This window comes from Solea solea, chromosome 4 (assembly GCF_958295425.1).
Source record: "Solea solea chromosome 4, fSolSol10.1, whole genome shotgun sequence".
Classification (NCBI taxonomy): domain Eukaryota; kingdom Metazoa; phylum Chordata; class Actinopteri; order Pleuronectiformes; family Soleidae; genus Solea; species Solea solea.
Window position 1 is genome coordinate 5,212,883 of NC_081137.1, and position 13,141 is coordinate 5,226,023.

At 45.1% G+C, this 13,141-nt stretch overlaps 1 protein-coding gene across 1 annotated transcript in view; it reads left to right on the forward strand.

Moving 5' to 3' along the window:
- The window catches only part of LOC131458215 (protocadherin-16-like), a 78,656-nt gene extending 68,713 nt beyond the window's left edge, over nucleotides 1-9,943 (forward strand). Inside the window, exons 16-29 of the mRNA XM_058627095.1 lie at nucleotides 139-264; nucleotides 362-571; nucleotides 1,139-1,395; nucleotides 1,660-1,866; nucleotides 1,953-2,349; nucleotides 2,441-2,554; nucleotides 2,776-2,987; nucleotides 3,095-3,246; nucleotides 3,534-3,664; nucleotides 3,742-4,028; nucleotides 4,570-4,711; nucleotides 5,375-5,546; nucleotides 5,635-6,044; nucleotides 6,152-9,943. Of these exons, the coding sequence (XP_058483078.1) occupies nucleotides 139-264; nucleotides 362-571; nucleotides 1,139-1,395; nucleotides 1,660-1,866; nucleotides 1,953-2,349; nucleotides 2,441-2,554; nucleotides 2,776-2,987; nucleotides 3,095-3,246; nucleotides 3,534-3,664; nucleotides 3,742-4,028; nucleotides 4,570-4,711; nucleotides 5,375-5,546; nucleotides 5,635-6,044; nucleotides 6,152-8,196 (4,862 nt within the window). The 3' untranslated portion in view covers nucleotides 8,197-9,943. The remainder of the gene's footprint in view (nucleotides 1-138; nucleotides 265-361; nucleotides 572-1,138; nucleotides 1,396-1,659; nucleotides 1,867-1,952; nucleotides 2,350-2,440; nucleotides 2,555-2,775; nucleotides 2,988-3,094; nucleotides 3,247-3,533; nucleotides 3,665-3,741; nucleotides 4,029-4,569; nucleotides 4,712-5,374; nucleotides 5,547-5,634; nucleotides 6,045-6,151) is intronic.
- Nucleotides 9,944-13,141: the final 3,198 nt, after the last annotated feature.

Below are 13,141 nucleotides of genomic sequence, written 5' to 3' on the forward strand. Positions count from 1 at the left end.
CACTATGTGGCTTTGGATTCATCAAATCACTGCCTTATTATGTTAAACCGTCGCCTATTTTCTTTATTGCTTGTTTCGTAGCGTGCCCAGACTTTTATACATGTACGTTCCTGCGTGTCTTGCCCTTTTTTACTGCAGGCTCTAACGGCCACGTGACGTATGGAGGTGTGACCGAGGAGGGCTTCGTCATCAACCCAGTCACGGGAGTGATCACCACCACAAAGGAGCTGGACGCAGAGCAGCAGGATCACTACACTCTCACTGGTACTGAAATATCTCGAGCTCAAGCTCGTTTCATTTCCACTGTACACCAAATCAGTCCCAACATTTCATCAGCTTAACAATCTCCACGTCTTATCAGTGTATGCCAGGGACGGAGGGCTGCCCCCGAACTTTGCCAAGGCTGTGGTCCGCGTGGAAGTGCAGGACGTGAATGACAATGCCCCCGTCTTTTCAAAGCCGTGGTACAGACTGGAGGTGCCAGAGAACGAGGCCCCTGTAGAGCTTTGCTTCCTCAAGGCGACAGACCCCGACTCGGGTCCCGGTGGAGAGCTGGAGTACAGAATTACTGGTGAGAGAATAATGAATTGTAATAACGGTCCTGAAGCCCAGGAAGTAGCAGTTATGGATGTTTGAATGGAAGTCTATGATGGAAAATGTGCCAAACATTTTCCTGATGAGTAAACGCTCAAAATCACTCGTCTCAGGTCTTTTTCAGTAGCACATGTCAGTTTTATAAATGATTTTGTTATTCAGAGGAAAATAGATGACAAAGTACGGCACATACGATGAGCGGACACTCTTGGTTGCAGGTCTGTGTCACAGTCATAAATCTCAAGTTTGTTTTGCCAACGAAGACTATTTTCCATCCGTTTTTATATGCAGTCTATGGATGGGACACATACTGCAGACTGATGGGTTGCATTATGACTTGGCTCTGTCTCCTCCAGTATGTGAAAGAGCAGAGTTGCATTGGTTCACCCCGAATAGTCTTATAGCTTATATCGTGTGCATTTGATGAATATGAATATGGTGATGCAGCACACTCAAACTTTGACCTAAGTGCAAAGTTGGCGTAGATACATCACTTAAGTTTTTTTTTTTGCTTCTTCTGCCTCATTAATTCCTTCTGTTTCAGCCGGAGACTCACAAGGAGATTTCCAACTCGACCTCAGCTCGGGAGCCCTGTCGACCTTGCGCGGCTTGGACAGGGAAACCAAGGCTGAATACGCCCTTGAGGTGGTGGCCACGGATCGCGGCAGCCCCGCCCTTAGCACCACCGCCACGGTGGAGGTGGTCGTCCTCGACGTCAACGACAACAGCCCCGTCTTCGGCAAGAGTAGCTACACTGTGGATGTGTCGGAGGACGCGGCACAAGGCACGCAGGTTCTGGAGGTAAACAGAAATGTGATTTGATTTAAGACAATGACAAACAAATGCATTAATCACTCAACAATGGGGCTCATTCTCTGGTTGTTTACGCCAGGGTTTCTCAATCCTGGTCCTTCAGGTGTTTGCTCGCTCCAACACAGGTGTGTCGCCAGGACCAGGATTAAGAAACCCTGGTTTATATTATATACTTATTATAATTGTAGACTTAAAACGCATGTGTCAGTGGTGTACTGATTTAATCCTTTAAATATTTGTGTCTATTTCCAGGTTGCAGCCAAAGACGCTGACGAAGGACTGAATGGGAAGGTTCTGTATTTCCTCAGCCGAGAGACACACGGAGCGTTCGCCGTGGATGAAAACACCGGTCGCATAAACACGGCCGCTCCGCTCGACAGAGAGAAACGGGCGTCGTACAGTTTCCAGGTGTTTGCGCTTGACCTTTCACCGGCGGCACCCAGGAACACCTCCGCTCAGGTAAAGGAGGTTTGCGATCAAGAGTGTTGAAATATGTCACACATTTAAGATGTGGTTTTAACTGTTTTTGGACGTCTTCCCTCTAGGTGAGCATCTACATCCAGGATGTCAACGACAACGCTCCCGTCTTCATCCAGGATCCGCTGGTCATCGAAGTGTCCAGCAGGAATTCTCAGCGGGTTCTTGCCACGATGAAGGCCGAGGACAAGGATTTCGGCGCAAACGGTTCCGTGTTTTACCGCTTCGCTATGCCAGTGAGGGGGTTCAGCATCAACTCCTTGACAGGGGAGATCCAGGCGACTCAGCCACTGGGGGATCTGACTCAGGCTCAGAGGACGTTGATCGTGGAGGCCATGGATCAGGGCAGTCCAGCTCAGTCTGCACAGGGTGTGGTGGTGATTTATGTGAAGGAGGTGCAATACAGTGGCATTCGCTTCTCTAGGAACGCCAGAGACGTCAGCATCCAGGAGAACGCCGCGAAAGGTTGGACAATAATAGATCGTGATTAGAGATACGTTTAGCCCTGTTTGTGCTTTTACACATATAATATGTTCTCTGTGCTTCCTGAATTCAGGCACAGCTGTGGCGCAGACTCAGGCTCAACACCCAGATGGGACACGAAGGGGTATCAGCTACAGCATCTTTAGTGGAAACAGAAAACATTCATTCAGTATCAGCTCGTCAACAGGTAAGACCAAAAAAGCATAACTAGCCCTTTCCTATAACATCAGCTATTTAGCACAATATGCATCATTCAAATATTTAACCCTACAATACATTGGTTTTCGCCTGAAAATAAGTAGTTATCTTTAAAGTTGCCACTAATATTTTGATTTTATAAAGATACATGCACAAATCTACAAGGTGCGCGACTTCCTGATCACTTTTTTCAATTTTTTTTCCTCCCAGGTGAAATCCAGGTGCAGAGCTCCAACGGTCTGGACTTTGAAGACACCCCCAGACTCCGTCTCGTCGTGAAGGCCGAGACCATGTCCTCCACGTCTTTCATGGCCGTGAACTTGATCTTGCAGGATGTCAACGACAACCTCCCTCGCTTTCAGCTGCAGAACTATGTGGCCTACATGAAAGAGACACAGGGATATGAAATGCCAATCATACAGGTACTTACGAATGAAAAAGTGGAGTATCAAATATTTGCACTTTTTGTATTAAACTTAGGGTTAAAAAAAAAACCCTTTGTCATCTTTCCCCCTCCATCTTTTCCTAGGTGGTTGCTGAGGATGTGGATCAGGGCCAAAATGGCCAGGTGACCTACTCCATCCAGTCATCGGGTATGAGCGGCCTGTTCAAGATCGACCCGATGACAGGAAGCATCACCACGGCAGCCATAATGGACCGTGAAATCTTTACCCAGACCAAGTGAGAACAGACCTTTTGGTTCAATAAACCTCATCGGGAAGCACTCTGTGTGCACATACTGAGGACGGACATATGTGCCACCTGTAATAACTGTTGCACAGAAAAAGAAATAGACACCATTAATCATATTCCCTCAACTTGTTTGTGTTTAGATAGCTGACCTAGTCTGTTGATGACATAAGGGCCAGTATAAACCTGCATGCCATATGTGTTAAATAATGTCAACTAAAGAATGGAAAATGGAGTTGATAAAGATTCTTTACCGTCACTTTTATTTGCCTACTCAGGTTAATCGTTACGGCAACCGACAGAGGAAGTCCAAGACTAGCTGGTTCAGCCACGCTGACGGTGATCATTATCGACCAGAACGACAACAGTCCCACGATTCCCTTACCCAAGGAAGTCCGCATTCCAGAGAGTGAGTACCTTTGCAGGAAATCTGTAAATGCAACTCCTGTTTTTTAACACAACGTACTGCATTTCTCCGTCTCTCAGATACACTGATCGGCACGGAAATCACTCTAGTGACGGGTAACGACGTCGACTCCAGTCCGGCGCTGTCTTACACGTTACAGCTGGACCCGACGGCCTCGGGCAAGTTTGGGATTCACCGCTACAGCGGCGGCGTGTCGCTCACCGCTCCTCTGGACTTTGAGGAGAAGACGTGGTACACTGTTACCGTCAGAGCCACAGACAGCCAGCATCAGACCGAGGCTAACATTACAATACTGGTGGAGGACATTAATGACAATGCACCTGCGTTCACTCATGATCTCTACCAGGTAGGTCAATCTAATGTTCTCTATTATACATGCAGGGTGTGTGTTGTTATAAACCCATGCTTGCTGTTCTAACTGTGTACATTGGTTCAGTTTACATTACAGTAAAAACAGTGCAGAAAGGATTTTTTATTTCTTCACAACTAATAAAGTTTGATAGGTAATTAAAATATTCTTCAGAAACATTCACGCCACAGCAGCACCGTTGCACTTATCGTCATGTACACACACTGAAAAAAAAAAAAACAACATCCGCAAGTACATTCCCAACGTGCACACACTGGGGGTGATAAAAGTTAACTACCTAATATTCACTGGGGAGCGCTTGTGGAGATGAACCTGTGGAATATTTACTGCGCTGATGCAGGAAATGACCTCAGCATGAACACGAGTTCAAGAAAACACGAGCGACAATATAACATGCAAAGCTTTGTGCTTCTTGACCTTCCTCGCCATGCGTCTAGGAAATTTATTATGGTGTTTATGTGTTGTTTATGTGTTGCCGCACAGATGCTGAACTGTTTTTGATACGTCTGCATTCTAGGTGACTCTCCAAGAGCACACGCCACCGGGAAGTGCAGTTGTCACGGTAACGGCAACTGACAGAGACTCCGGCGACAACGGAAAGATCACCTACAGAGTCATGTCATCAACTCAGGAGGGCTTCTACATCGACCCCAACAATGGTAAACAACAATTTGGAGCCTTCCCTGATATTTTTAGCTCACTGAATAACAAGCCTGACTTGTAAATGGCCAGATAGGCATCTGTAGCACACACAACTCCCGCCTCGTCCTCCCGCTTCCACCGCAACATTGTTTTCTAGGGCAGGAAGTTCATCCGTCTTTATGAAATCACTGAAGTATTACTTCCAGCCTCAGCCAAGTTTGCCCAGGCCTTCTCCTTGATGGATTGTGTAACGAGCGACTTGAGGAAACCGACCGAGCACATTCGCACCGAACCAAATAGTGTTGGTCACACTACAAGTACCCAAACAACAATCATCATAACAGAGCATGCTATTTCAAAAGTATTTGCTTATTACACGCCAGACAATCAATGAACTTCAATGAGTGTTACAGGAAATTGAGTTGGAGTTGTTTAATGTGTAAATAAACAATTTATAAGGGTAGAATCCATAGTGATCCTCACTTCTATCCTCATGTAATGTCACATATTCAAACATTTCTTTTTCAAAAAAGGTAAAAAAAACAACAACAAAAACAGCCCTGTTTAAAAAAAAAAAACTACCCTGCCAAATAATAATATACTGTTTTATTATGAAAAAAGTATATAAAATTCAATGAATACACAATATCTGACTCCCATGTGTTACCCTCTGTATCTAGGGACCCTGTTCATTAGTCACAGAGCCGAGTTTGATCCCGAGCGACCCTCGATCAGTGTTGTCATTGAAGCTCGTGATGGAGGCTCACCTCCGCTCTCGTCACTGACCACAGTGCAGGTTCAAATCTCCGACGTCAACGACAACGCGCCTGTGTTCCATCAATCTGAGTACAGGTCAGCCTGACATTCATCATACATGCTGGATGTTTATGGTTTAACATCCTCGGCTGTTCTTACATATGTAATATGTTCCTGCCTGCAGGGCTACAGTTGCTGAGGACACCATTCCGGGATCCACAATATTGACTTTCGAGGCCTTTGACAGTGACCTCTCCCGTGAAAACTGCGGCTTCGACTTTGCCATTGCCAACGGAAACGAGGGAAACGCTTTCCAGATCGAAAGCAGCGTGCGCTTCCTGGAGGGGCGGGGCTTTCAGACTGTTGGGACTCTGCTGTTAGCAGAGGGGCTTGACTTTGAAACCAAGCCACTCTACAACCTCACTGTGGTCGTGTCGGACCGCGGCGTGCCCCAGAGGAGCTCGACCGTCGCTGCCGTGATAACCATCGGCGATGTGAATGATAACTCTCCGGCGTTCGGCAGTGCCGAATATACCGTGTCGTTAAGTGAAGGAGCTGAAGCCGGGACCGAGATCATAAGACTCACAGCTACAGGTCAGCAAAAGTCTTTATTTCCCTTTAGATATTTCTTTTTTTCAATATTTGTCATTGTTCCTTGATTACTTAATTAATTAATTGTACTCTCTTGTATTTTTTCACAGATCCGGACTCAACCCCTAATGCTGAGGTCCAGTATACTATCAGCTCTGGTAATGAGGTGAACTTATTTACTGTGGACCAGTGGACTGGAGCGCTGCGGCTTCAGCGGGCGCTTGACCGAGAGCACCAGTCCACTCACGTCATCATCGTCCAGGCCGCGGACGGTCAGGGACACTTCACACTAGCTCCGGTGATTGTGGAGGTCAAAGATATCAACGACAATCATCCCTTCTTCCCCGTGGAAGTCCTGACCGCGAGTATCAGAGAAAACCAGCCAGCCAACTCGGCCGTTACCGTTCTCCACGCCATTGACCATGACACGGGTGTTTTCGGTCAGCTGAAGTATTACATGGTGGAACGGTCGAGGGTGGGAAGAGACAGCTTCACCGTGGACCAGAGCTCCGGAGAAATCAGGAGCAGAATTGCCTTCGATTTCGAGAAGGTCAACTCCTTTAACTTTGTAGCGATTGCAGTTGATTCAGGCAACCACACGGCCACTGTGACTGTACAGGTGTTTGTCACAGGTGAGGATGAGTATGATCCGGTCTTCACATCCTCTGATTTCAACTTTGAAGTCCCCGAAGAAGCTAAAAAAGGCCAGAGCATCGGCCAGGTCCAAGCCAATGACGAGGACGGAGGTGTGGATGGTATTGTTCTCTACTCTCTTCCGGCCAGCTCTCCATATTTTGATGTAAACAAAACCACGGGGGTGATTTATCTCAAGGTGGATAGTTCAGGCAGCAGTGGGTCGGGCCGTGCCAAAAGAGAAGCCCGGCTGATGAATCTTGATGTGAGGGCTCACAGTCCTCTGGATGCATCTCGCACTTCTACAGCCCAGATCTCCATAGATGTCTCAAACACCAACTTTGGCCTGGCACCTGATGTGAACATCCTGCTTATTAGCATCATCGCAGTTTCCCTTGGTTTCATCGTATTGCTGGTGATCATGGCAGTGGTGGTGTTCCTCGTGAAGTCACGGAGAAGAAAGAAAGATCAGGATGCAGCAAACCGAACTGCGTCTTCTGGAACTGCTCTGCAGAAACTAGATGACTGCAGTTCAGGACCTGGAGCTGAGAGGATCTACCACCAGGCCTTGCCAGGATACGCTGGAGATCAGGGTGGAGCTGGTGGCGGTCCCTACACAAGAGGGGGCTCTTTGGATCCTTCTCACTCTAGTGGAAGAGGATCGGCTGAAGCAGCAGAGGACGACGAGATCAGGATGATAAACGAGTATCCCCGCGTTGCCTCCATCACCTCGTCAATGCAGGAGCACATCTCAGCCAGGGGACCAGACTCTGGCATTCAGCAGGATGCTGACCAGCTGTCAGATATTTCCTGTGAACCTGCAGCTTTGGAGGGCAGCACTTGGTTCAAAGGAAAGAAACTTGGTGGAAGTCTCAGTGGGACCTTGCTCTCTGGCCAGCTCCCAGTGTACAGGGACGAGGGCAGTGGATACCTGGGAGTAGGCCGTGGTCTCAACATGACTTTGCCCAAGGATTACGCCTTCCCTGAAGATGGTAAACCTTTAGTGGACGGTTCCCTCACAGCTATTGTTGCCAGTGACGAGGAGCTCCGTGGAAGCTATAACTGGGATTATCTGCTCAACTGGTGCCCACAGTTCCAGCCTCTAGCAAATGTTTTTACAGAGATCGCAAGGCTGAAAGATGAAACTGCGCATCAGAGCCAAAACCCTCGCCAGCCCTTTCACCCGAAGCCCAAAATGGACCCCAAACCTAGAATTGACCCTCCACCGCTCATCACATCCGTAGCCCACCCAGGGGCAATGTCTGTCCCACCAAAGGTCCCCGTGCCTGTAATTGGACGGACATTCCCCCATTTGGCCTCGCTTCGCAGGTCCCCTATCAGTCACGAGGGGTCCATTTCATCAGCAGCGATGTCCCCCAGCTTCTCCCCATCTCTGTCCCCTCTGGCAGCTCGATCTCCAGCGGTTTCGCCCTTTGGAGTCAACCAAGGTCCTTCGGCATCCATGATCAGCACCAGGGAGCCCTCACTGGACCGGAGTCCTGATCATGAGATGAGAATATGATGTAAAAAAAATTAGAAGACTATTTAAAGTAGGACATTAAAGACAGACAACAAGAATGACTCTGAACTGGAAGGGTTCACATGTGTCCGGAGTTCAATTGTCTGACCACTTTTCTGGACAATAAAAACAAAAACATACTTAACCTCCTCCTGGTGGAATATGTGCTTTGGCGTAATTCCCTTGGTCGCCACAGGAACTCACCAAAGTGGAACATGTGCCTGGGTTGACTGGACCAACCCACCATTCCACAGTGACGCAGGTCTCCGAGAACTGATCAGGGTTGAGAGGTGGAGTGACCTCTTTATGGGACTGCGCGTCGAGCTTGCCCTGCAGTCAGAGATCCTTTAGTGTGTAGATAAGTAGATAAATGTGTAGTTTCCGTGTTTTCTCACTGGCTGGCCAGGGAGTTAAGGACCTAGTTTCTCTCTTTGTGACTGTGGACATTTTTACACTCCTGTATTAAACTCATCTAGTGGCTGCTTACAAACTGATGGACATGACGACCAGTGGGTTCAATTGCCAACGCATCATACGGAGGAATCGCAATGGAGATGGTTGTTTTTTTTTACTCACCAATACAAACAAACACTTCTTTTGATTTTGCTTTTATTTTTTTATATTTTTGTATGAAATTATGAGTTCAGATTTCCAGAAATGCCATTATTCCACGTGGAGAGGTTATTGTTTTTGTTTCTGTGCATATTGTGTATATTTGTATGTATGCGGACTACATTATGTACTGTATGTGTCTCCTTGGTTTTTAGAGATTCCTGTGACAGTTCTGTTGTGAGTGAGAGGGAGACATTCGTGTTTTTTTATCATTATTTATATGAAAAAGACTTTCCTGCCCAGTTACCCGTACATTTTTTAATAATTTTTTTTTTTGTCAAATTGTAGATCTCTCTAAATCCAAAAAACATCTTGGTCAAAAACGAAATGCCTACTTCTGCTGTAATACACAACAGCACATCCCCTTTGTTTTTCAGGGACAGCTAAATTAACTGGTCACCTCTGTGTCTTTAAAAACAAACAAACAAACAAGTGCTTCCTTAAGTCAGTTACGCCAGTCATTATCTTAAATTCATTTTTACTGTGAAATTCTTCATCTCAGCACAATGGTATTAACATGCAACGAACAGGCGGGCAAAGCGGAAACAAGGGCCTGAATGCATGAACCCTAATGAATGTACAAGGATTTAGCAACCAGTGCAGTATTTATTTTCATGTGAACTCCGTGTTCTGTGCATTTTTATTCATCGAGACGTTCAACGACACAAGGAGGTGTTTTCACGTTCCATTTAGCGACACCTTCTCTCTTTTCTCTCTGCTGTTGAATGTCTTTTTTCATTCTCACATTTTGCATTTTCTTCCCCCATTCTGGCCTGTTTTTAATCTCTTCGGGGTGATTGCATATTGGATGTCTTCTTGTGTTCAAAAGATGGCAACTACCTCTGTTCTTTGTTCACCATAGCTGTACAAATTGAACCGTGCAAGGCTGACACTGGTTCATTTCGAAGCTACACATGCCACATGAGCCTAACTCTAGCACAACATGTTCTCGACTCATAATCACGCTGTGTCAAAAGCATTTTCGGTATTGGAGGACGTCCATTTGGAGTTCACTTCAAGATGAATGCCAGTGACTGATCAGTGGAGCAATGACAGAAAAAGAAAAAAAAAAAGAGCTGTATATGTATTTAGAGCAAATAATAAATTCCGACTGATCTCTTTTGACAAACTGGAGTCAGACTTCTTCTTTTTTTTTAGGAATGCAAACCAAAACTCAGAGGGAGAGAAACTGGAAAGTAATTAAAGTTTAAAAGGGTTCCAGTGAGCTGGGCTGTGAGGGGTAAGTTTCTGGATCTGGAGTTAAATCCAATCATTTATGAAAAGAGTACAAAAGGGAGAGTTGCCTGTGGGCAGCATCACAATGTACCTCGTGAGGACATCCATCCGTCACATGGTGACTGCCTGCAAGAGCAGCAACATTCACCTCACTTAAAATAAAGCAATAACCAACATTTAATAAAACGGTTTTCTGTACACTTCCCCTCCGACTTCACAAAACCGACGTAGCTTTGATTCGGCAAGTCATCATTGTGAATTTAAAAAAAAAAAAACAAGCACCCCTTGCAAAGTTGTGGGAAAAGTATTTTTTCTATTAGGAGACACAAGCAAAGTGTAGCCTCGAGGTGGTATCAGAGAAACCTGAGAACCAGAGCCAGGATCCCCTCAACGGTGGCTGCACGTCCTCCAGCTCATATACAGGCATATGATGTTGATATAGCTGAATAATTACAAAATGTTTATTTCATATGGAGCACGGGATATGTTTTCATAGCTGCTGGGGATTTCTGCCTCATTTGGTCATCACACACACACACACACACACTCGGCCGCCGCGGCGTGTTCCTCTATTATTGTTTTGTACAGAAGGAGCCGAACACGGATTTTGACAAGGTGCAGAAGAAAGACTCAGAGACAGAAGCTGTGCATGATTGTCTTGGTAAATGATGATAATGATGATGGTACAACTGTATAATTCACATATATATTATATTCACATATAATGATACCCCATCTGGCTAATTTAATAACTAAATACCTAATCCTCTTGCCGTAGGATTGAAGAATTGAAATTACAACCTGCTTTCCCAAGTTTGTTTTTGCAACCTTCTCTTTCACTAACCCCCAAACAATCACACACACACACTCCACGGACACAGTGACACGCATGGCCCACAGCAATCTCCCCCAGCTAATTCTGGCTCAGCTCCAACAGGCACATTCAGTACTTGGCAGGTATTTTTAATCCAAATGTGGGAGAAATCGCTCTGAAGTAAAAAAAAAAAAAAAAAAGACTTCAAACAGATGTCGGGCGAAATATGAAATCCACGGTACAGTGTGATGTTTGTGTGCCTTTGTTATGACATGTTATAATGTCGATATGCAAAACATCTGTGGACAACAGGAAAGCCATAATGCGATGCCAGACACCTCATATGTAAGCGCTTAAAAGTAATGATCGAAATAACATTATAGAGCCGAATTGAAATGGAAGTTGCACTGATGGAATTATTAGTTTAGTTTAACGAAAGTCAGAACCATTCAGGTCCTTTTAAACATATTGTTTTGGTGTTTTGCTCCATTCTCTGTCCCCCTTTTCACTGTTTGGAAGTGGGTGCAGCAGTGTTGGGAAAATATGATGTAAGTTCGCCTTCGGTGCACACAAACAGTTTAATCAAGATTTATTGACAACAGTGGGGTCGTTCCGCTTATGTTATGATGTCGTAATTACCTATAACCAACACTGTGATGACAGAGTGTAATTACTTTGAACCTGAAATGTCCATACACGCTCACAGCCACTTTATTAGGTACACCTGTTACACCGCTTCTCAACTGCAGCAGCTCACGTAGAGACGACCTGCTCAACATGGAGAATCAGACAAGGTGACTGAAGTTGTCCTTGAACATGGAACACGTTATATATATATATATAAATAAATATATAAATCCCTCGATTTCACTTTCACAGAATACAAATAACGATGTATACACAGTGTAATTGTTAAGAAATCCTGTGTTTCACTGACAGCGTTTGAGATTTGTTTAATCCTAACTGCCAGCAGAGTCTCCTCAAGAGTTTGGAAACAGAAGTGAAGGCTTTGGAGAAACATAGTTAAGTACTTTGATCTGACTCTCCTCGAATGTCAGCGCACTCTGGTAGAAACTGTTTTTTTCTATTGGCGTGTATAATCCGCCGCTGCTCACTCTGGGAATCAAGCCTGTAAACATCTTATTAAACTGCCCCCACACAGGTGCTCTCTCGCTCTGACTTTGATCGGCTCAAGGCGAATAAAATGACGAATCATTACAGTCTAAATGTACCGCCACTACAAAACAGAGCATGCATGCAGCTGTTGAGAATGGAGCATTGTGCGAGTTGTTTGAGAGGTTATTGCCTGTACCACACTGCTCCTGATCACAAATGTAGGTCAGTGCACAGAGCGACGGAGAGAAAAAGAGAGAAACAGCAAAAGCTCTGTTAAAAAAAAAAAGATTTCAGTTCAATTTACATGAATATATTCATTAAAAAAAACTGTACCAATGCCTTGAATATAGAAATCAGCAAATATCAGGAATATCTAACTCATTTAAGCAACTCTAAATTGAAGTCTGCTTCAATTATTCACACAAAGTGTCCAATAGAAGTAAAAAGAGAGTGACGACGCTTAAGGATATGAGCAATAAGAATAAAAACAACTATTTATTGTGAGCATTTTTAATGATATCGACTGATGGAGTGGACGAAGGATGGAGGCAACAGTGTGGTAACTACTACAAGTGGATTCTACAGCTCAAAAAACTGGATATTTCTTTCTATATCTATATACTGAAAGATCTATTCATAATTCTATTCTATTCACAGGGAAGTCTTTTTTTTGAATGTGTTTCCACAGCTACAAACAAAACCAGTGGAAGTTCTTCTGCAGCTTCTGCTTCAAGGTCAAGGCCCGTGCCAAAGTGGATCCGTTTCCCTCGATGGTATCCCACACAAATGAAGTTACCATGAACACATACAGTTCACTCCTACCCCCAATGACATCAAGGCTCACGGTGCCAGGATCCGGCACCATGTTGTTTATCAGTTGCTGTCACTGCTGGCACAGGGAAAAGATGGTGAGATATATACAGTATATGTGTGTGTGTGTGTGTGTGTGTGTGTGCCTCCCTGCCCGAAACAAACATCAGCTTTTGTGAAACAGCTTGGATTTACAATTAATCGCCTTGATCCGAATGGCTTGCGAAGAATGCTGTGAAACCACAGGGTTTGCAGGACTGAATTCACAAAAACCAACACAATTTCTTTTCCTTTTGCCTTTGTGCCGCGATGCGCGTGTGTTACTCCCAGGATTCGTGGAGGAAAACCAGTCGCCCTTAG